The sequence below is a fragment of the Mobula birostris genome, chromosome 5, assembly GCF_030028105.1.
Source record: "Mobula birostris isolate sMobBir1 chromosome 5, sMobBir1.hap1, whole genome shotgun sequence".
NCBI classification, from domain to species: Eukaryota; Metazoa; Chordata; class Chondrichthyes; order Myliobatiformes; family Myliobatidae; genus Mobula; species Mobula birostris.
Window position 1 is genome coordinate 95295381 of NC_092374.1, and position 24520 is coordinate 95319900.

A 24520-nucleotide genomic window follows, 5' to 3' on the forward strand; every position below is an offset into this window, starting at 1 on the left:
TTTTTTAAATGGCTGCCCCTCTATCCTGAGGCTGTGCCCTAGATCCCCCATCCACAGAATACATCCTTTCCACATCTACTCTGTCCAGGACTTTCAACCTTCAAATGGTTTCAATGAGATCCCCCCCTCACCCTCCTGAATTCCAATGACTACAGGCCCACAGCCATCAAATGTTCCTCATATGATAACCCTTTCATTTCCAGAATCATCCTTATGAACCTCCTCTGGACCCTCTCCAATGCCAGCACATCTTTTCTAAGATGAGGGGCCCAAAACTGTTCACAATACTCAAGGTGAGGCCTCACCAGTGCCTTATAAACCCTCAGCATCACTTCCCTGCTCTTATGTTCTAGACCTCCTGAAATGAATGCCAACATGGCATTTACATTCCTCACCACTGACTCTACCTGCAAGTTAACCTTTCAGGTGTTCCGCACTAGGACTCCCAAGCTCCTTTACATCTCAAATTTTTGGATTTTCTCTCCATTTAGAAAATAGTCTGCACATTTACTTCGACTACCAAAGTGCATGACCATGCATTTTCCAACATTTGCCACTTTTTTGCCCGTTCTCCTAATCTGTCTAAGTCCTTCTGCGGTCTGCCTGTTTCCTCAACACTATCTGCCCCTCTACCAATCTTGTTTAGGATTTACAGCATTTGCAGAATCTCGTGTTTAAGACATTATCAGAGTGCTGGGCAGGGCAGACTTAAGGGCCAAGTGACCCTTGGTATCGCTGTTGTGTTCTGGCAACAGTGGAAATGAATCTCACTCAGAGGAAGCCTCCCCATCCATAACTTGTCCAGTCAAATATGACAAACAAGAGTAAACGTGCAGACGCTGGAAACCCGAGCCACACACACAAAACGCTGCTGGAACTCAGTAGGCCAGGCAGCATCGATGGAAAAGAGAACAGTCGATTTTTTGGGCCAAGGGAAAAAGACGAGGAGTCAGAGTTAGAAGATGGAGAGGGGAGGGAGAAACACAAGGTGATAGGTGAAACCAGAAAGCAGGGGAGGGGTGAAGTAAAGAGCTGGGAAGTGGATTGGAGAAAGAGATAAAGGACTGGAGAAGGCCATGGAAGAAAGAAAAAGGGGGGAAAGGGGGGATGGGCAGGCAAGGAGATAAGGTGAGAGAGGGAAAAGGAGATGGGTAAATGGGTAACAGAGAAGGAGGGGGTTACCCAGATGGAATACAAGGTGTTGCAAGACTACGCTGTTCCATCGACTACACTATGTTCCAAGCCTGCACCGGTGACTGTCCCCTGCTTTTCCTATGCTACATCAACGACTGTATTGGGGCTGCTTCCTTCACCCATGCCGAGCTAGTTGACTTCATCAACTTTGTCTCCAACTTCCACCCTGCCCTCAAATTTACCAGGTCCATGTCCGACACCTCGCTCCCCTTTCTCTATCTCTGTCTCCATCTCTAGAGACAGCTTGTCCACTGATGTTTATTGCAAACCCACGGACTCTCACAGCTACCTGGACTATACCTCTTCCCACACTGTTACTTGTCCTCCTTCAAAGAAAGGGCTTCCCTTCCTCCACTATTACAGTCATAGTCATAGTCATACTTTATTGATCCCAGGGGAAGTTGGTTTTCATTACAGTTGCACCATAAATAACAAATAGTAATAAAACCATAAATAGTTAAATAGTAATCTGTTAATTATACCAGTAAATTATGAAATAAGTCCTGGACCAGCCTATTGGCTCAGGGTGTCTGACCCGCCAAGGGAGGAGTTGTAAAGTTTGATGGCCACAGGCAGGAATGACTTCCTATGACGCTCTGTGTTGCATCTCGGTGGAATGAGTCTCTGGCTGAATGTACTCCTGTGCCCACCCAGTACATTATGTAGTGGATGGGAGACATTGTCCAAGATGGCATGCAACTTGGACAGCATCCTCTTTTCAGACACCACCGTGAGAGAGTCCAGTTCCATCCCCACAACATCACTGGCCTTACGAATGAGTTTGTTGATTCTGTTGGTGTCTGCTACCCTCAGCCTGCTGCCCCAGCACACAACAACAAACATGATAGCACTGGCCACCACAGACTCGTAGAACATCCTCAGCATCATCCGGCAGATGTTACAGGACCTCAGTCTCCTCAGGAAATAGAGACGACTCTGACCCTTCTTGTAGACAGCCTCAGTGTTCTTTGACCAGTCCAGTTTATTGTCAATTCGTATCCCCAGGTATTTGTAATCCTCCACCATGTCCACACTGACCCCCTGGATGGAAACAGGGGTTACCGGTACCTTAGCTCTCCTCAGGTCTACCATCAGCTCCTTAGTCTTTTTCACATTAAGCTGCAGATAATTCTGCACACACCATGTGACAAAGTTGCCTACCGTAGCCCTGTACTCAGCCTCATCTCCCTTGCTGATACATCCAACTATGGCAGAGTCATCGGAAAACTTCTGAAGATGACAAGACTCTGTGCAGTAGTTAAAGTCCGAGGTGTAAATGGTGAAGAGAAAGGGAGACAAGACAGTCCCCTGTGGAGCCCCAGTGCTGCTGATCACTCTGATAGGATCTTTTAAGAGACTTTTGGATAGGTACATGGAGCTTAGAAAAATAGAGGGCTATGGGTACGCCTAGTAATTTCTAAGGTAGGGACATGTTTGGCACAACTTTGTGGACTGAAGGGCTTGTATTGTGCAAACACGAGGAATTCTGCAGATGCTGGAAATTCAAGCAACACACATCAAAGTTGCTGGTGAACGCAGCATGCCAGGCAGCATCTCTAGGAAGAGGTAGTCCTGACGAAGGGTCTCGGCCCGAAACGTCGACTGTACCTCTTCCTAGAGATGCTGCCTGGCCTGCTGCGTTCACCAGGAACTTTGATGTGTGTGGCCTGTATCATGCTGTAGGTTTTCTGTTTCTATGTAACTCCGATCTATTCACATAACTAAAGTTCTCCATCTCTGAAATTATTTTTGTAATTCTTTTCTGTATCATTTCTAAAGCTTTCACATCTTTCCCAAAGTGTAGCACCAGAACGTGGACAAAATAAACTGGAGTTTTACAAATGTTTATCTTGATGTCCTAGCTTCAGTACTCCTGTGCGTCAGGATCCAGTCTGCTCGTTAACTGTTTTCTCAACCTGCCCTTCCACCTATAACGAATAATGTATGCACTGATTCCTCGTCATTAGGGACCTAAATAATTAGTCATTTGTAAAAACACCTCCTATTGTGCCACAGATTTCCTATGACTTTCTTCTTGGAACGGACCAGTACTTCAGCGCCACATAATGGCGTAAGTCTGCAGCTGCAGGTGTGATTGAACATGTTCTAAAGGGTAAATTGACTGCCTCCAACACAGAAAACATTTTTTACACCCTAATTGTGAGCTGCAACCTTGCTAATTTTAAATGCCCCTGAATGTCTTTTGTGCCCGAACTGATGTGTGTATTTACCAGCTTCCACACCTTCCTGGTCCAGAGACACCTCAAGTTCAAAATTCTCCTTTTTTTTGGTTCTTAAAGACTTCCACTGCCTTGGAACCTCACAAGTCCAGCACACCCGGGTCCCCCTGAAATGTCTGCAGTTCCCTGATCCCTCATTTAATTGCACCATTATTAGCTCTAGTCCTGAAGAAGGGTCTCGGCCTGAAGCATTGACTGTTTATTCATTTCCATAGATACTGCCTGACCTGCTGAGTTTCTCCGGCATTTTGTGTGTGTTGTTGCTTACCATGAGCTCAGTTCCTTACCAGAGCTCTGGAAGTGCCTTCTGATACTGTTCCAACTGGTTTTTGGTCTTTAAGACACACCTTGAATTCTTCCTCTCTGACCTAATCTTTGCTCACTTGCTATGTTATCTCCTTCAGTTCAGCATCTAGTTTTGTTCACATTTGCTCCTTAGTAGAGAAATGTTGAAATTAGGAATGGATAGCCCCTGAGGTGCTCTGTTTTCCATAATTCTTTATCAACAAAGTGTGTAACCTCACAGTTACCATCACTATAATGCGTCTGCCAAACACTTGCCCACTTACTCAGCTGCCCAAATGGTTGCCTGCATTCTCCTCACCAGTGACCCAGTTCAATTTGCCGCGCCCTCGAAGGAGTTTGTATGTTCTCCCTGTGACCGCGCGAATTTCCTCCAGGTGCTCCGGTGTGTATGATGTCACTTGCGGGCTGCCCCCAGCTCATCCTTGGGTGTGTTGGTTGTTAGTGCAAGTGATGAATTTCACTGGACAGCACTGTGCAAAAGTCTTCCGCACATAGAGAAAGCCAGAGCGCTTCAGGCCTTCACACAGTACTGTAGTAATTTTATGCTTTGCACCATTCTGCTGCCTCAGAAAAACAGATTTCATGACCTGTGTGAGTGATGATAAACCTGATTCTGATATGGGACTCTATTGTGGTCTGAGACTGGGAACGGGAGAGGGAGAGGGGAATTATATTTGGGAAAAGGGGAAGGGAGAGAGCAAAGAGTAAGAAGCATCAGAGAGACATTGTGTAATAATCAGCAATGACTTGTTCAGAATCAAATGACCTTGCCTGGTGTCTCATGGCTGGGTGTGTCTGTACCCACCCCACCCCTGGTACTCCTTCTCTGCCACCTGTCCCAAACCCCTCCCACAACACTCTACCCTCACCATTCCGAACAATCTTTGTTCCCACCAGATTTACAAACTCGCTCTCTGCTCCATGTTTACAAATACAATACTGTGTAAAAGAATTAGGCACTATAGCTTATATGAATGTGTTTGTGTGTGTGTTTTTGTGTGTAATGGTTGTCCATTGTGTCAAGAGTTTTTAAAGTGGGAAAGCTGTTGCACTGGGGCAGATCCACTCTCTTGACCTCAGAAGTCCTGGTCCGTTGGTACGAACAGTTGTCATGAACTGGGGTCTTCCTTGGTTGCAGGGCATCTTCTGTGCCTTGTCATGCCCTTCGCTCTCCACGGGACGCTGCAGAACCATCTTCCTGGCCGTTGGATCTCACTGTAGATCTCATCCGCCCAGACTGCTGGAGCTGGCGCTGTATGCTGGGACAGGCATGTCTCTATCTCACGGGGGCACGAGGCCACCAGAGACCCTCACCTGGTCTAGTCCCCTGTCAAAGTGGTGTACCAGGGTGTGGCAGAATTCAAAGGGGATTCCTACACCATGTTGTTTGTGATATGAGTCATTTTAATTGTTTTTTTTAATTGCTTGACAACCCTCTCGTAAATAGATAAACATGCATGTAAACATACCTACATTCATGCATGTATGCACGCACACGCACACACACAAGTGCGCATGCGCGCGTACATGGAAGCACTTTTGCCCACAAAAGTATATTGTGGTATATTTTGTGTGTGCGCATGTGTGTTTGTGCACGAACGCAGGTATCTGTATTTGTAGTTATGAGAAGGTTGTCAAGAAATAAAAACACAATTAAAATGACTCATCTCACAAACAATGTGGTGTGGGAATCACCTTTGAACTCTGTTACTTCCACTCACATAGTTCTGTTCTTACAGAGTAACTCAGTGCAAATATGAATAATTTTGTAATAATTGAACATTATGAGGGGCCCTGACCAAAATCTTTATGCCCTCTCCAACCACAGGACTCACAAGCAGCTAATGTCCTTTCTTCAAGAAGGGGAAAGGGGATAACTCAAAATTATAGACCAGTGACTCTATAAGAAATTGATAGAAAGGATTATTTTAGTAATAAGGCATATGGTATGGTTGCCTTTATTAGTTGAGACATTGAGTTCAAGAGTTAGAAAGTTACTTCGCACAGGTATAGAAATATCAGAAGAGAAGTAAGAAAGAATAAAACAGTAAGTTACCTCAAACAGTCTAGCAGGAGGGGTCATCACTTCCCCAGCTATAGGTTGACTCATTATAGAGGCTAATGGCCAAGGGTAAGAATGACCTCATAACGCTGTTTGGAGCAGCGGAGTTGTCTTAGTCTATTACTAAAAGTGCCCCTCTGTTCAGACAAGGTGGCATGCAGAGGGTGAGGAACATTGTTCATAATTGCCAGGATTTTCCGTAGGGTCCTTTGTTCCTCCACAGACTCCAGTGTGTCCAGTTTGACTCCTATAACAGAGTCAGCCTTTCTAATTGGTTTAATGAGCCTGTTGGCATCACCCATGTTGATGCCATTGCCCCAGCACACCACCACATAGAAGATTGTCCTGGTGACAACAGACTGGTAGAACATGTGAAGGAGAGGCCTGCGTACTCCAAAGGACCTCAGTCTCCTCGGGATATAGAAGCGACTCTGGCCCTTCTTGTACACAGCCTCTGTGTTGGTGCTCCACTCACATGGTTATCCAGGTGCACCCCTCCCCCCCACCAAGTACATGTAGGTCCTCAGCACATCCATGTTCTCACCATCAGTAGTAACAGGGAGCGGTGTAGGCTTAGTCTTCCTAAAGTCCATCTCCATCTCCTTTGTCTTACTGATGTTGAGCTGCAGCTGATTCAGCTTGCACCATTTGACAAAGTCCTCCACCAGGGCCCTGTATTCATCCTCCCATCATGCACCCAACTATTGCTGAGTCATCAGAGAATTTCTGCAGATGACATGACTCAGTGTTGTATCTAAAGACCGAGGTATACAGGGTAAACAGGAAGGGAGCCAATACAGTCCCCTGTGGGGCCTCAGTGTTGCTTATCGCCATGTCTGACACACAGCTCTGAAGCCGCACAAACTGTGGTCTGCCAGTCAGGTAGTCCATTATCCAGGATGCAATGGAAGTGCCAACCTGCACTGAACAGAGCTTTTCTCCCAGCAGTGAGGGCTGAATGGTTTTGAAGGCACTTGAGAAATCAAAAAACATGATGCTCGCAGTGCTGCCCTGCTTATCTAAATGGGAGTGGACTGTTTATTCAGCAGGTCGATGACAGCATCGTCAACTCCAATGTGCTCCTGGTAGGCAAACTGCAGGGGATCAGGAGTTGATCTAACCAGGGGTCAGAGGTGAGCCAGGACCAGCTTCTCTAGGGTCTTCATGATGTGTGAGGTCAGGACCACTGGACAGCAGTCATTCAAAACCTTCATTTGGCCCATCTTGGATACTGGGACCATACATGATATATTCCACACACTCAGGATACTTTCCAGGCTGAGACTCCAATTGAAAATGCGCTGCAGAACTCCAGACAGCTGCTCAGCATGCTCCTTCAGGACCTTGGGGTTCACACCCTCTGGTCCCAATGCTTTGCCGTGTCTGAATTTCCCCAGAGTTCTCACCTGCTCAGTAGTGAAGGTGAGTCCATGATGACTGGGGAGTTGGTGGAAGGTGGGAGTTGGGGGAGGTGAAGAGCAGGACAATAACAGTTGGTACATGGAGGTGTGGATGGTAGGTGCAGGGGAAGGAGGGGGTGTGGACAGTGGTAGCCTGTATTGTTCATCCATGTGTTGAACTGGAGGAGGGAGCAGGGAAGGCATCGGTGCTGAGGGAGCATTAGGTGGCTTAGCATCTGGACTGGTGTTGGTGGGGGGGTGAACAGGAAGGCAATTGTCAAACCTATTGAAGAATTGGTTTAACTCATTAGCCCATTCAGGGCTGCATTCCAAGGCTCTACAGCTAGGCTGATTGAAGCCAGTAATGTTCTTCATGCTTCTCCACACCTCCCATATGCTACTCTGCCCTAGTTTTTTCTCCAGATCTCTCCTGTATTCCTCTTTAGCCTCCTTGATCTTCTCCTTTAGCTCCCTCTACACATGTTTCAATTCCTCCCTGTCTCCTGATCTAAAGGTTGAATACATATTATCTAAAGACATATTATCAAAGTACGTATGCAGTATACAACCCTAAGATTCATCTTTCCCACAGACCGCCATGAAACAAAGAAAACCATGGAACCCGTTCAAAGAAAAACATCAACCCCTCACACCATGCACAAAAAAAACCAAATCACACAAACAGCAACAAAAAAAAACATAGTCTTACGTAACCGGCAACAATGAATATCAATCGAGACAGGTTATATAAAAACAACCAAACATTTATAAAACACCGATAAACGATAAAAAAAAATGAAAACCTTAACCGGAAATTAACCGCTATGCAGCCGTTCAACAAAACGTCACTCGGCATTGGTTATTAAAGCGTTAAATGCAAAAACAGTTCTTAAAGCGGTAAAGTCATATATAGTTCATAAAATGGTAAATTCGAAAGTCCAACAGATTTATATGTTCAATTGGGAGAGACTTCTCTGGAGAAGGATTTCTTCATAGACGCGACTTTCCTGCTGGTTCTGTCCAAAGGATTCACGATGCAGTAAATAAACAGTTTAAAACAACTGACCTTAAATTTTAGAGAGAGCAAACCTTGCATGAACTCTTTCCTCGTTAGGCAAGAGTTATCTTCGATGCAGGTCGCTACTCCTTCAACGAAGACTCAATAAGGTCGATCCTTTGTTAAACTGCCGACGATACCGACTCCTCTCAATCCTTTGGGTCCTGCACTTCGATGAAGTCTTCACTGCCCCGTACTACTGCTAGAATAAGGTACATCAACACATCTAGAAAAACTTTGGTCCGGCAATATTGTACCTTGCAACAGAACGTAACAACCGTTTAAAAAAATGAAACTGCGTCATAAAAACAAATACGCAACAGAAACGGAGACACAGTGCGTTCTAGCTGGAAATCTAAAAACTAAAAACTAACTGCGTCATCTGAGGTCTTCCCTTATATACCCGTGGTGCACATGTCATCACGTGACCTCACATCAGCAGGAAAATTACAACAGGTGACCTCCAAAAGACCATTACATCATTCTCACAAAAAAAATCACAGATCTCCTTGAGTCATGTAACACCTCCCTCCAAAAAAATTTGGTCTCTTTGAGAACAAAATTTTAACAATTAACAATTTATACAAAAAAATACAAATTTACAACATACACAATATATACAGTCTTATCTTTCAGCACTTTACAAACTAATGTACAGTAGGAGTGTTACAAATTTTAAAATACCACTCCATAAATAAACAAATAAACACAGATCTCCTTGAGGCATGTAACAATAGAATGTAAAACACAAAATTGAAGGAGTCCAGGCATATTCAGTTCAGCTCAGTGTTAATTATCTGCAACCCGCCCCGATCAAAATTGCCCAAAATTGCAACAAAAAAAGGAGCAACCAGAAACCAGAAACACATCATAACGTGAACCACACTGCAGACCCAGAACTTCATCACCATCCTTTGACAGCATTGAGGGAAAGAGAGAGAGAGAGAGAGAGAGACCATTCAAACACAGGGACCATCACTCAGGAGCAGCAAGCGAGAGGGAGGGAGAGATAGACCATTACATGCAGACACCTTCTACCGACAGCAAGATGCGAGAGGCTGGTAGACGGCGTTAAACACCCACTAGCCTTTCGCTCATTCCTCAGTGAGCTCAATCCATTTCAGCTCTTTCACCACAAGATCGGCAAGAAATAAATTTGATCATGGGCTCCAGCCCTATCTCCAGGCTTCCTGGCCACAAGGCCACTCGAAGCTTCACAGAACCCTCTTGGAGACAGCAAAGCACCTGATCGCTCAATCGGCCAGAAAACACACACCACAAAAATGTGGGTCACAGGCTCCAACAATAGCAGAACCACATTTGAAAGAAAGAGAAGACATAAAAGAAGTGACAGAAATAGTTTTGTGAACTGGTCTGGAGGATGTTGCCCTTGGTCACATTGTTCACTGGCATCAAAGGAGATGCACCAGACAAGCTCCTTACACAGGAAGTGATAGATAGCAGGAATGCACTGCCAGGACCAGTGGTGGAGGCAGGTATGACTGAGGTGTTTAAGAGGCTCAAGAAAGGTAATAAGAATAACCCTAGGAATTACAGACCAGCAAGTCTTACGTCAGTGGTGGGTAAGCTATTAGAGAGGATTCTTGGAGACAAGATTTACGAGCACTTGGAGAAACATAGTCAACATGGCTTGTGAGAGGCAGGTCATGCCTCTCAAGTCTGATTGAAAGTGACAGAACATAACAATGAAGGTAAAGCAATGGACGTGGAGTACAATACATGTAAATCTGTACATATTTATCTGTACTTCCGGTTCAAGATGGCGTTACTGAATGTGTGCAAGAGCTCACTGGTAAGAAATTCAATTAAAATCATAACTAATAACACCTTTTCTGAAGTAAATTGTGGCAAATTACCACCTCAAACGTGGGAGGCAAGTGAAGATGAAGCAACTTTGAGTGATGAGCTGTGCTGGTACACGCAGATGGAGTGAGCCATTCGGAGAGGAGAAGTCGGGGCAGAGGATTTCCATCTGGCCCGGGTGTGAGGTTAGATTGCTCTGGGCGCCGAGCCAAGTCGGAGAAATCGAGAGCGGCTTCAGGCTGGCCAGTGAACTCTGGGCCCAGAGCGAGCCACTGGGCAGCATGGTCTACGTCGGACGCCCCTCGCTGCAGTGGTGCCTGGGTCCAAGTCCAAGGTAGGACAATTGCTGTTTGCACAATTTTAATGCTGGCCCAGATAGACAGGATCGAAGGCTAGAGCCAATTTTGCTCGTTCTTTCCATGACGCTGAGGCTATGAAGACTGCCCTTGCTGCTGTGCTCCGTACCCGATAATATGATGAACTGACACCGCGGCTCTGGGCCTGCTCCAGGCTGCTCTGAGGTTCAGATCTGAGGACTCATTTTCGTTTGGAATGATGCTCGCTAGTATAGTTTGCATGATTTGTTTTTTTTTCCTCTTTCTCTTCACATTGGGTGTCAATCTTCATTTTAAATTGGGTTTTTTCAGGTTTCTTGTTTTGTGGTTGCCTGTAAGCAAACGATAAAAATAATTGCAACAATGATAGTGCTACCAGAAAGGAATAACCATCGTTTTGATAGTGTAATGCTGACGTTGATAGTGTAAATGAATCTGTCAATCTAATTGCAGGATAATGTAGATAGTACACACTGCTGCAACTGCTCATTAATGGTGGGGGGATTGGATGCTTCTGGAAGGGGAACCAATCAAGTTGACTGTCTTGTACTGGATGGTGTCAAGTGTTTTGAATGTTGATGGAGCTGCACTCATCCAGGTGAGTGGTAAGTATTCCATTACACTCCTGACCTGAGCTTTGTTGATGGTGGACAGGCTTTGGGGGGTCAGGAGGTGAGTTACACACCACAGGATTCCCAGCCTTTGACCTGCTCTGGTAGCCACGGTGTTTATATGGCTAGACCAGTTCAGTTTCCTGTCAATGGTAACCCCCAGGATGTTGATAGGGGATTTAGTGATGGTGATGCCACTGAAAGTGAAGGGATGATGGTTAGAGCCTCTCTTGTTGGAGATGGTCATTGCCTGGCACTTGCTGTAGTGAGAATGGCTCCAGGGTCTGTGTGTGAGTTGTGGGATTCTGGGAGACCTCCAGCTTCCGAAGTAACTACATATGCACCAGGTGCACTGAGGTGCAGCTCCTCAGAGAACGTTTCAAGGAACTGGAGCTGCAGCTCAATGACCTGACGGGAGACTGGGTAGGAGCCACAGGGAGGCAGTCACCCCTAGGTTGCAGAAGTCAGGTAATGGGGTGACTGTCAGGGGAAGGAAGGGAAATGGGCAGTCAGTGCAGAGTACCCCTGTGGCTGTTCCCCTCAATAATAAGTGTACAACTTTAGATATAGTTGAGGGTTACGACCTACCAGGGGAGAGCTACAGTGACCAGGTCCCTGGCACTGAGTCTGGTGTTGTGGCTCAGAACAGAAGAGAAGTGAAGAGGACTGCAGTAGAGATAGGAGATTCCATAGTTAGAGGAATAGAGACAAGATTCTGTGGACATGATAGAGGCACCCAGATGGTATGTTGCCTCCCAGATGGAAGGGTCAGGAATGTCTCGGACTGGGTCGGAAACAGATTTTACGGAGCCTGGTAGAAAGCTAAAAAGCAGGACCTCTGGGGTAGTAATCTTTGGATTGGTGCCTGTGCCATGCGCCAGTGAGGGTAAGAATAGGGTGATTTGGCAGATGAATGTGTGGCTGAGGAAGTGGTACAGTGGGTAGGGCTTCAGATTTCAGGACCATTGGGATCCTTTCTGGGGAATGTACAACCTGTACAAAAGGGTTGCGTTCCACCTGAACCAAAGAGGGACCAATATCCTTGCAGGCAGCTTTGCAAGGGCTCTTCAGGAGGGTTTAGACTAATTTGGCAGGGGGATGGGAATGGACTGAGGAGGTTAAGGATGGGGCAGCTGGTTTACAAACAGAGGCAGTGTGTAGTAACACTGATAATTGGGGAAAATTGCAGTCAACGGATGAGTTGCAATGTAAAAGGTGGACAAAATCAAAAAAGGGTGAAAAATACAGGAATGAAGGTGTTATATTTGAATGCACGTAGTATACAGAATAAAGTAGATGAACCTGTACCTCATTTACAAATCGGGCATCACAGAATCATGGCTGAAAGAAGATTATACAGTGCCTATAAAAAGTGGTCTGAATTGCTCACAAATACAAAACTCAAAATAATTGATTGTATAAGTATTCACCCTCTTTAATATGACACACCAAATAATCACTGGTGCAGCCAATTGGTTTCAGAAGTCACATAATTAGTTAAATGGAGATCACCTGTGTGCAGTCAAGGTGTTTCAATTGATTGTAGTAAAAATACACCTGTATCTGGAAGGTCCAACTGCTGGTGAGTCAGTATCCTGGCAAAAACTACACCATGAAAACATAAGAACACTCCAAGCAACTCCATGAAAAGGTTGTTGAAAAGCACAAGTCAGGAGATGGATACAGGAAAAATTTCCAAGTCACTGAATATCACAGTTAAGTCAATCATCAAAGAATAGAAAGAATATAGCATAGCTGTAAACATGCCTCGAGCAGGCTGTCCTCAAAAACAGAGTGACTGTGCAAGAAGGGGATGGGTGAGGGAGGCCACCAAGAAACCTATGAGAACTCTGGAGGAGTTACAAGCTTCAGTGGCGGAGATGGGAGAGACTGTGCATACAACAACTGTTGCCCGGGTGCTTCACCCGTCACAGCTTTATAGGAAAGTGGCAAAAGAGAAAGCCACTGTTGAAAAAAAAACTCACATGAAATCTTGGCTAAAGTTTTCCAAAAGGCATGTGGGAGACTCTGAAGACAGCTGGAAGAAGGTTCTATCATCAAAAACACATCATCCCTTCCATGAAACATGGTGGTGGCTGCATCATGCTGTGGGGATGCTTCACTGCAGAAGGCCCTGGGAGACTTGTGAAGGTTGAGGGTAAAATGAATGCACAAAATACAGGGAAATCCTGGAGAAAAACCTGATGTAGTCTGCAAGAGAACTACAACTTGGGAGAAGATTTGTTTTCCAGCAAGACAATAACCCCAGGAATAAAGCTAAAGCTCTACAAGAATGGTTTAAAATCAACAAAGTTAATGGCTTATTGTATATTGGTGGGACCCAATATAGATCGGGAGACTGCTTCGCCAAGCATCTACGTTCTGTTTGCCAGAACAAGCAAGATCTCCCAGTGGCCACCTATTTTAATTTTACTTCCCATTCCCATTCCAATATGTCCATCCATGGCCTCTTCCACTGTCAGAATAAGACCACACTTCGGCTGGAGGAACAAAACCTTGTATTCTGTTTAGATAACCTCCAACCTGATGGCATGAACATCGATTTCTCAAACTTCCAGTAATGCCTCCACCCCCCCCACCCCCCCCCCACCCCCCTGACCTTCACTGTTTCCCATCCCCTTGTCCCTCTCTCATGTTATCTCCTTGCTTGCTCATCACCTTCCCCTGGTGCTCCTCACCCACCCACCCACCCCCCACTTTCTTCTTTCTTCCATAGCCTTCTGTCTCTTTCACCAATCAACTTCCTAGCTTTTTGCTTCAACACTCCAAGTTTCACCTATCACCTGGTATTTCTCTCTCCCCTCCCCACAGGGAACATCCTCTCCACGTTCACTCTGTTTAGGGCTTTGCCTCTGCCAAATCACCACCCCACATTCCATTTCTGTTGAGGCCTCAGACAAACCTCCCCTCTATCCACAAGCCCTCCACCATGTCATCTGCAGCTTAATTTATCTTAAAAGTGACCGCAGCAGTTCGTAACGGCAAACAGCTAATCTGCTGTTTCAGCTGGATAATATACTCCGGGCACAAAGGTTGCTGTTGTGCACGGTGATTTGCTTTTATGTAATTTGCGATTTTGAAATAAGGCTGATCACTTGTCAATTTTCTATGTCCTCAGCAGTTGGATTTGAACAAAATCGAAACACAATTTTGTTAATTAACTAAGATATTTAGAAAGTCGGCAAAGATAATATTTGGAAAGTCAGCTAAGGGAGTGTATTGGCATTGATTTACACCTCTTGTGGAATAAACGGGGGAGGGATATCAGGCAGTTCCCTCTGGGAAGATGAGTTTTGCAGAATACAATCTGCTGAGCTAAGAGATTTTGAAGCACTGATAACTCATGTTGCATCTCTCTCTGGTTAGACACTGTTGGGCTCTGCAGAGATGATGTCATCGCAATTTGTAAATGGGCTGATCGCATAACGCACTGCATTTTCAAAGTTGCATTGAACCCAGGAAAATGCTAGCACACTACCCTTGCGACTGGCAACTGGTTGGATCCAAACATAGTTAATTAAATAAAATTGGAATAAAGAAGCTAATATGATTTGTGACTAGAACGATGCCACTGGATTGAAACCTCTATTCCTTCCACAATCTCCTTTCGATGAGGAGATTGCTGTCTTTACCAAATATGCTGTAGCAAATGACTTCTGGCCCACACAGAGTGGTTGACTGTCAGTTCCCCCAGCAAACCGAAGGGCAATTAGGAATGAAAAATAAATGCTGGTCTGGTCAATGAAACACACATCCTGTTGATAAATGGATATAAAAGCCTTCCAATCAAATTTATAGTCTGCCCAAGGATCTCCTTCTCACAGTTTTTCAGCTCAGTATTAATAGCTTTTTTGAATATTAGTTGAGTGTTATCATATACTTTGCAGCGTTCCTTCATACCAAAACGACAGTACTGTTTACTGACCTCACTTTACATTTTGTAATGGTTTATGGTTACTGGTATATTAATTACTACTATATTGATTCTTGTACATATTAATTACTACTATATTGATTCTTGTACATATGTTATATATTGAACTCCTTAACTTGAGTTTTCCTCAGACTGAGCTTTGCTCCTGGACCCCCTCCCCCAACTCTGTGGAATATCATGCAGGTCAGGGAGCAAGAGATTTTTTTTTAAAAAAAAAAGGAGCTCATATGGGATTTCAGCTTTTTTCGGTAGTACAGTCACGATTCTTTAGCAAGGGCAAATAAAAATAAGGCAGTGGAAAACAGACTGGCCATTGTGTGAGTGGGCCAGCGTTAGAGTGAGGAGGATTTGACCCATCAGGATTCGACCCATCAGGCTTCAGCGAGAACGGACTTGAGCGAGGCACATATCTGGTAAGTTTCTTCTTCTTCATTCTTCATCTGTCAGTCATAATTGGAGTGGTGGGGATGGCTCCTGGGGCTGTGTTATGTTGTTTGTGTCAGAAATGGGAATTCTGGGAAACTTCCACATGCTCCAAACTGCAGCTCCTTGAAGAACACGTTGAGAAACTGGAGCTGCAGCTTGATGACCTACTCATACGGGAAACTGATGAAATGGTAGATAGGAGCTACAGGGAGGTAGTCAACCCTAAGGTGAAGGAGGCAAGGTAAATGAAAGACTGTCGGGAGAGGGAAGGGAAAGGGCAGCCAGTACAGCACCCCTGTGGCTGTTCCCTTCAATAATCAGAATTCCATTTTGGATACTGTTGAGGGGGGACAACGTGCCGGGGGGTGAGGGGTGGAGAGGAGCAGTCACTAGGTCTCTGGAACTGAATCTGGCTCAGAAGGGAAGGAAGAAGAGGACTACAGTAGTGATAGGAGATTCTACAGTTAGACAAGTAGACATGAGATCCTGTAGACACAATAGATACACTGGGATGTTTAGTTGGTTCCCTGGTACCTGGGTCAACATATCAGGTCCACGACATTCTAAAGGGGGAGTGTGGGCATCCAGAAGTCTTGGTACATATTGCCACCAATGGGATAGGTAGGAAAAGCGAGGGGGCCCTGAAGAGTGAATTTGGGGGTCAATGTAGAAAACCTCCAGGTTAACAATCTCCAGATTGCTGCCTGTGCCGAGCATCAATGAGGACAAGATTAGGATATGCGTGGCTGAGGAACTGGTGCAGGAGGCAGGGTTCAGATTCCTGGATCATTAGGGTCTCTTCTGGGGAAGGTATCACCTGCACAAAGAGGAGGGGTTACTGATCAACTGAGGGGGACCAATATCCTTGCAGGCTGTTGCGGAGGGTTTAAACTAATCTGACCAGAGTGACGGGCCTGTTGCTTTACAAACAGAGGCAGGGTGTAGTGACTGCTAGGAAGGACAGGCAGATGACAGGGCAAAATTGAAGTCAGTGGGATGAGTTGCAGTGTGAAAGGGAACAAAATCGAAAAGAACTGATGGTGTTATATTTAAATGCACGCAGTGTACAAATTACAGTAGCTGATCTGGTAGCGCAGTTAGAGATTGGCAGGTTTGAAGTTGTGGGCATCACTGAGTCATGGCTGAAAGAAGATTACACTTGGGAGCATAAGATCCAAGGATAGACATTATATGGAATGGGCAGGTAAATAGGCAGAGGGGGTGGGGTGGCTCTGCTGGTAAAAAATGAAATCAAATCCTTAGAAAGAGGTGACAAAGGATCAGGAGATCCTTGTGGGTAGAGCTGATAAACTGCAAGGGTAAAAGGACCCTGATGGGAGTTATATACAGGCCTCTGAACAGTAGCCAGGATGTGGGCTACAAGTTACAATGGGAGATAGAACAGTCATGTAAAACGGGCAACATTATGATAGTCATGTGGGATCCTGATTTGCAGGAATATTGGGAAAATCAGGTTGGTGCTGGATCCCAAGAGATGAAATTTGTAGTTTGCCCATAAAATGGCTTCTTAGAGCAGCTTGTGGTTGAGCCCACAGGAGAATCAGCTATTCTCTTAGGAAGCAGGGATCATAATATGATAGAATTCACCCTGCAATTTGAGAAGGAGAAACTAAAGTCAGATGTATCAGTATTACAGTGGAGTAAAGGAAATTACAGAGGTAGGAGAGAGGAAATGGCCAAAGTTAATTGGAAGGGGATACTAGCAGGGATGACAGCAGAGCAGCGATGGCTGGAGTTTCTGGGAGCAATTCAGAAGGTGCAAGATAGATACATCTCAAAGAAGAATTAGTATTCTAAAGGCAGAATGATGCAACTATGGTTGACAAAGGTAGTCAAAGCCAACATAAAAGCAAAAGAGAGGTCATATAATACAGCAAAAGAAGTGGGAAGTTAGAGAATTGGGAAAATTTTTTAAACCAGCAGAAGGAAACTAAAAAATCCATGAGGGTGAGAAAATGAAATATGAAGGTAAGCTAGCCAATAATATAAAAGAGAATACCAGAAGATTTTTCAGATATATAGAGTAAAGAAAGGCGAGAGTAGATCTTGACCTGCTGGAAAATTAACCTGGAGAGTTAGTAATGGGGAACAAGGAAATGGTGGACAAACTGATTAAACATTTTGCATCAGTCTTCGCTGTGAAGACACTAGCAGTATGATGGACATTTGAGAGTGCTGGGGCAGAAGTGAGTGCAGTTGCTATTACTAAGGAGAAAATGCTTAGGAAACTGAATGGTCAGAAGGTAGATAAGTCACTTGGAACCGATGGACTACACCCCAGTATTCTGAAAGAGGTAGGTGAAGAGGTTGCAGAGGCATTAGTAATGATCTTTCATGAATCACCAGATTCTAGAATGGTTCTGGAGGACTGGAAAAATTGTAAAGATCACTCCACTCTTCAAGAAGGGAGAGAGGCAGAAGAAAGGTAATTATAAACCAGTTACCCTGACATCAGTGGTTGGGAAGATGTCAGAGTCAATTGTGAAGGATGTAGGTTCAGGGTACTTGGAGGCACATAATAAAATAGGCCAAAGTCAGCATAGTTTCCTTAAGGGAAAACCTTACCGGACACATCTGTTGGAATTCTTTGAGGAAATAATAAGCAGGATAGATGAAGGAGATTGTGTACTTGGATTCTTTGAAGGGCTTTGTCAAGGCAATGCCCATGAGGCTGCTTAACCAGAGAAGAGCCCATGCTATTACAGGAAAGATATTAGTATGGATTGTGCATTAACTGATTAGCAGAAAACAGAGTGCGAATAAAGGAAGCCTAGCATCTAGTAGTGTTCTGCACATGTTGTTGTTGGGACTGTCTCTTTTTACGTTGTACGTCAATGGTTAGGATGATGGAATTGATGGCTTGTTGGCCAAGTTTGCAGATGATACAAAAATAGGTGGAGAGGTAGGTAGAACTGAGGAAGCAGAGAGGCTGCAGAAGGGTTTGAGCAGATTAGAAGAATGAGCAAAGAAGTATTAAATGGAATACAGGGTCATGCACTTGGGTAGAAGGAATAAAAGCATAGGCTATTTTCTAAATGGGGAGAAAATTCAAAAGTCTGACGTACTCATTTCTATAGTGATGAAGTCTAGGACCAGAAGGCACAGCCTCGGAATAGAGGGATGTCCATTTAGAATAGAGATGAGGAGGAATTTCTTTGGCCAGATTGTGTGAATCTGTGGAATTCATTGCCACAGGTGTCTGTGGAGTCCAGGTCATTGGGTGTGTTTATGGCAGAGACTGATAGGTTTCTGATTATTCAGGGTGTGAAAGGTTATGGGGAGAAAATGGGGTCGAGAGGGAAATGGATCAGCCACGATAAAATGGCAGAGCAGACACGATGGGCTGAATGGCCTAATTCTGCTCCTATGTCTTGGGGTCCATGCTGCTACATTCTTCCAAGGTTCTTCAATTTTGTGGGGGTTTTTGTGAGATTCCCTGTTGGTCTACTAAACTCTAACAAATAAAAGTCTAATTGACCCAATTTCTCTTCTTATGCCACAAGTACATCTGGTGAACGTTTTTCTGAACTCCAAGAACACTCTTCTACACATAAGGAGCCAAAACTGCACATATAACTCATGGTGTGCTCTTACCAAGACCCTGCATAACCGCAGCAAGACATTCCTGCTTGTATATTGGATTCCCCTGCTTTGGCAGAAGTTTTAATTTAAGAATGGGTTTTTAATATTCCCCTTTATTCTGAGGCCTCCGTTGGTCAGAATGTTGCGTCCTAGCTGTATGCAAGCAAGAAGAATACAATATGGGGAGCTAGCTGTTCCCGCTCTCCACGCATCCGATGAACCCAAAGGAATGGCAGAGACCCATGCTAGTTTGGCACTAGCAGCGTCGTGGCAGCCAGCATTGAACTCAACGTGTGGACTCCAGCTTCGGATTTTCCTTTCGGGGTTTACTCCCGAAGCTGTCCCTGTGAATGGGTATGGCCGCAAGGTAGAGAAGGTTTGAGATCAGAGTTTCCTTCTCCTAGGTGAGCTGCCAACCACGGCTGAAGCGCCCGGTTTTAAGACGCCAGTTACTCTCCTTTGCCCTCCTCCTGTCAGTAGAAACGGTTCCGCCGGACTAAACCATACGTGAAGGCCAGGATTTGGATTTGGTTGTTGGAGACTATTTGGGAATATTTAATGGGTAGTGAGAACCTATCCCTGTTTCCTCCCCCGGCTAACAACCTCAAGGAACCCACCATCACCATTCTATACAGAACGTGAAATTAATTACAAATTTCAGTTTAATTGGTAACTATTTTAAAGTCTCCCGAACAGGGCAATATCTTCTGCTTGCGCTAGGAATTGAACTCGAATGTGATGCCAGTGCAGTCTTTCCTCTCAGGCGGAAGGTAGATCTCAGCTCGGGGTTCAGGTACCGATTTCACACAGGCTCCCGACTTTCGGTCTGCAGCCCTGGCATAAATGCGGACATTCGGCCCTGCACTGTCTGAGCAAACATCGCGAGACTCCTCCGCTTATCATCGTTCCACCCCCACCCCTCCCCACTCCATTCCTTAAATACACACAACCTTGGCTCAGACGTAGACGCCAAACAAGGTTTGTAGTCTGTGCGATTCAGTTTATCGCTGATAGCGCGGTCACCTGTATCCAGTGTATTGCCCAGCTACATACAGGTAAAGCCTCTGCCTCTTCTCTCCCGTTTATTTCTCGGCTCTGCAGCGAGTCCGTGCAATTAGCGGTCGCTGGTGTTTTATCTAGTCTATGTGATATCTGCCTTCCGTTATTTTCAATGCATCGATTTCAGGGAGGGTACCGTAAAACTGACAGCGGCAGTCGGCATGTAGGGAGATTCGCAGAACTGTTTCATTGTGCGTGTGTGTCTTTAACATATTTTGAAAGGGAATCGTGGATTCCTGCAAGCGATTCCATCGGTACATCCATTTGAGTTTTTAAAAAAATGCATTGCATCACCTTGTAAGAGAGAGACAGGAAGCAATCGATCCCCCTCTGTGCCCATGACAACGCCATAATAAGTCGCCTGGGCTATTTATGGTTTGTTTTTTTCCCCTCTGGCAGTGATATATAAAAAGCCTCCAGATATGTTTATTATTTTAACCCCTGTCAGGTCTAGATATAGCAGGTAATGAATGCAAGATATAATCCAGCACGTTTAAAGGGCCCACGCTCTGTGGATAGCACTCCTCTCGTTATGTGGAGGACGGGGAGGCGGGTGAAGAGTTCTGGTACAGGGATCGATGATCTGATGGCTGGATATCTTCTCTGGATTTATTTCTGACAGGGATTTCCAGTGGTGCGTGGGACGTGGTGTCGAGTGACTGTTATAAAGGTAGCGCTCCAGGGAGCCACTCGGCCCTTACCCATGTTGTACTGATGACGTGTTGGGGATGGTTCAGCCTCTGGGTGATGTTGGTCAGTAACATTCTGCAGCAATTGATCAAAGATGTGCTCTCTGTTCGAAAGCTGCTCAAACACTACTGGTGATAGATTGGGGAATTCAGCAGACTCATAGAAACAAGTCCCTCAATCCTCCGAGTCCACACCAACCAAACGTCGCAAACTTGGGGAATGTTTTCTTTTGAAGTACCCATGAAGGTTGATGAGGGCAGGGTGGTAGATGTGGTCTATATGGACTTTGGGAAGGTTCTGTATGGTATGGAAAGTTGGGTCATGTGGAATCCAGGAAAGCTGGGTCATTTTATACATGATTGGCCTGATGTGACAACCAGAGGGTGAGGATGGGAGGATTTTTTGATTGGACTTGGCCAGGTCCCATGAGTAGTGGTACTCACCAGTGCTCGGTTACTATTTGTCATTTATATCAGTGATTTGTACCAGAATGCACAAGGCATGGTTAGTACGTTTGTAGGTATCACTAAAATAGGTGTTGTTTTAGGCCGTGAAGATAATTGATCAGCTGTGTAGGTGGGTTGAGGAAGGGCAAATGCAATTGAATTTGAGGTGTACATTTTGGGAAGACCAATGAGGGTAGGACTTTCACAGTGAATGATGGGACCCCCGAGAGTGTTGTAGAACAGAGCCACCTAGGAATATGAATACATGATTCCTTGAAAATGAGGTCGCAGGTAGTCAAAATGATGAAGAAGGCTTGTGGTGCACTGGCATTCATCATTCAGGGCAGTGAGTATAGAAGTTGCAATGTTATGTTGTACTTGTACAAGATGTCAGTGTGGCCACATTTGGAATGAAGATGTATATACACTGATCAACAGAGAAAAAAAACACTTTTGTGTCAAAGAGAAAACAGATCTCTACAAAGTGATCTAAATTAATTACAACTATAAAACACAAAATATTTGATTTCATAAGAATTGACCCCCTTCAAGTCACTATTTAGTAGATGCACCTTTGGCAGCAATTACAGCTTTGAGTCTGTGTGGATAGATCTCTATTAGCTTCGCACATCAGGACACAGCAATTTTTCCCCATTCATCCTTACAAAACTGCTCAAGCTCTGTCAGGTTGCATGGGAATCGTGAGTGAACAGCCCTTTTCAAGTCCAGCCACAAATTCTCAATTGGATTGAGGTCTGGACTCTGATTTGGTGGTCACTCCAGGATATTAACTTTGTGTTTTTAAGCCATTTTTGTGTAGCTTTGGCTTTATGCTTGGGGTCATTGTCTTGCTGGAAAACAAATCTTCTCCAAGTCACAGTTCTCTTGCAGACGGCATCAGGTTTTCCTCCAAGAGTTCCCTGTATTTTGCTGCATTTATTTTATCCCCTACCTTCACAAGTCTTCCAAGGTCTGCTACAGTGATGCAGCCCCACAGCATGATGCTTCACGGTAGGGATGGTGTGTTTTTGATGATGTGTGGTGTTTGGCTTGCACCTTGGCTTACATCTAACATAGCGTTTAGTCTGATGGCCAAAAGCTCAATTTTGGTTTCATCAGACCATAGAATCCTCTTCCAGCTGGCTTCCGAGTCTCCCAACACGCCTTCTGGCAAAATCTAGCAGAGATTTCATGTGAGCTTTTTTTCCAACAGTGACTTTCTCTTTGCCATTCTCCCATTTTTTTCTGTTGATCAGTGTCAAAAAAGTCAAATTAAATCCACTGTGATTCAATGTTGTAAAATATGAGAATTTCAAGTTGGGAGTGAATACTTTTTATAGGCACTGTATAATACATAGGATCTTCCGACCTTTCAAGCCACACCACCCAGCAAGCCTCTGATTTAACTCTGGCCTAATCAGTTATACAGAGAGGTTGAACGAGCTGGAACTTTATTCATTGAAGCAGAGGTGACCTTACAATGGTTATAAAATCATGAGGGGCAGAGATAGGATTGGTCTTTCCCAGGGTTGGAGAACCAAGAACTAGAAGGTTTGGAGTGAGAGAGGGGAGATTTAATAGGAACCTGAGTGGCTGCTCTTCCATCTGATGGTTTATTTCTCAGAGAAACTGGTTAAGGCAGATACATCAATAACATTTAAACATTTAAATTTAGATGGCAATCTCAGTCACTATGGACCAGTTGGATTGAAGGCTCTACTTCTGTATTGTGTGACTCTCTGATGCCATTGACATTAATCCTATTATATTCTGTTCTCATCAGCATGAGCATTTCCCCCACCAGGCCTTGCCCACACTGTGCACTAGCAGCCAATGAACCTACCAAGCTGAGCACCTCAGATATGGGAAGAAATGGGATTGAATCTGAATAACTCTGTGAGGCAGCAGCTCTCAGTGTCATTGGGCAGATGTTGCATCTATTATGTCACTGAGTAAGAGTGGGGTGTGGGGGGGAATCTCTGAATAATTGCCCACTTTACGAGAAGCCTTGTCACTACTGCAGGAGCAAGTTGGTTCACGATCACTTATGCAACTCTCAAGAATTATTTATAGTCATTTTGGTGCCAATAGTGAGTGAACCACAAAGGGAGTTGGCAACTAATGTTCCCAGTCCAGAGGATGCCAAGTATGTTCCTCTCCTAAACAATCAGAACCATGGGAGGCCATTCTAGCCCTTAAGTGTCAATTCCAATTTGGCTGCTTTATATCCTTGTGTTCAGCCACTGAGTTATACATGGGGCATGCACTGGATTCTAACAAAACTAAGAGAGCGGACTTCAGTTTAGTTGTTTGTGTGAGCATTTCTGTTGGTTCTGGCCCAGTTATTGGAGATGAGCAGGCCATTGTCGGAAACATCACGTCTTGGGAGACAGTGCCTTTAAGTTGGAGGACAGAAGCAAAATGTGGGAGGAAACTGTAGCACTCGGAGGAAACCCACATGGTCAGAGCACAAACTACTTACAGACAGTGGCAGGAATAGCACCAGTATCGGTGATCCCTGGCATTCTAGTACTGCTGGGCTAGCTGTTACCATGTCACTTGTGACGTAATTTGTTTTCAGATTGCTTCAGGTAAAAATTGAATGGAGAGCCAGAAAAAACAACCTGTGAGGATAGGTGAAGTTAACAGACCATTGAGGACTTGAAGTTGAGGAAAATTTGGGATGGAGTTTGCAAGGATGGGTGACTCTTGAGTTCTGTCGTTGTGGCAAGATGGAAATGCCCACGAGCATACCTTTGCCAGAAAACAAGGAGTGTGTCCTTCCAAGGAGAAGCGATGTCGGTGGTAGAGTCCACAGCTCAGAAAGGGCTGAGGAGAGGTGCCATGTAATGTTCTGGAGATGTTAACAGTTTGTGTTGCAACTCCAAGGAGCACAGCTTGGTTTCTGCCAGATGATCTGATCGTCTCCCTCATCTCAATTGGCAGCTGTAAGTTACCACTTAGTGTAGATAACTGGCTGAAGAATTAGTTAATAGGCGTGCTAGTGAAAATAAGTTGGGGGCTTCAGGCAAATAAGGAGATGGAACAGAAATAGTGGGATTGCCCTCCTGGAAGCCAGCATTAACTTGGTCATTACCTAATGGCATGATAGTCAGATATGTTTTATTTTGGGGTATATGATTTGTATTAACCATATCAAAATTGGGTAAGTGAAACAGTGCACAATTTGTAAGTATTTTTCTTTAATTTGTGGGACATGGACTTTGCTGGTAATGCCTGTTGCTTACCTTCTGCTGTCTCTGGACTGGAATGCTGAGCCGCCTGTTTGAACCTTCTGATGAAGGGAATCCC

General features: G+C 44.8%; 1 protein-coding gene across 1 annotated transcript in view; it reads right to left on the bottom strand.

Moving 5' to 3' along the window:
• Positions 1-10366, bottom strand: part of LOC140198385 (uncharacterized) — a 116045-nt gene extending 105679 nt beyond the window's left edge. Inside the window, exon 1 of the mRNA XM_072259481.1 lies at positions 10147-10366. Coding sequence (XP_072115582.1) covers positions 10147-10366 — 220 coding nt within the window. The remainder of the gene's footprint in view (positions 1-10146) is intronic.
• Between the last annotated feature and the right edge of the window lie 14154 nt (positions 10367-24520).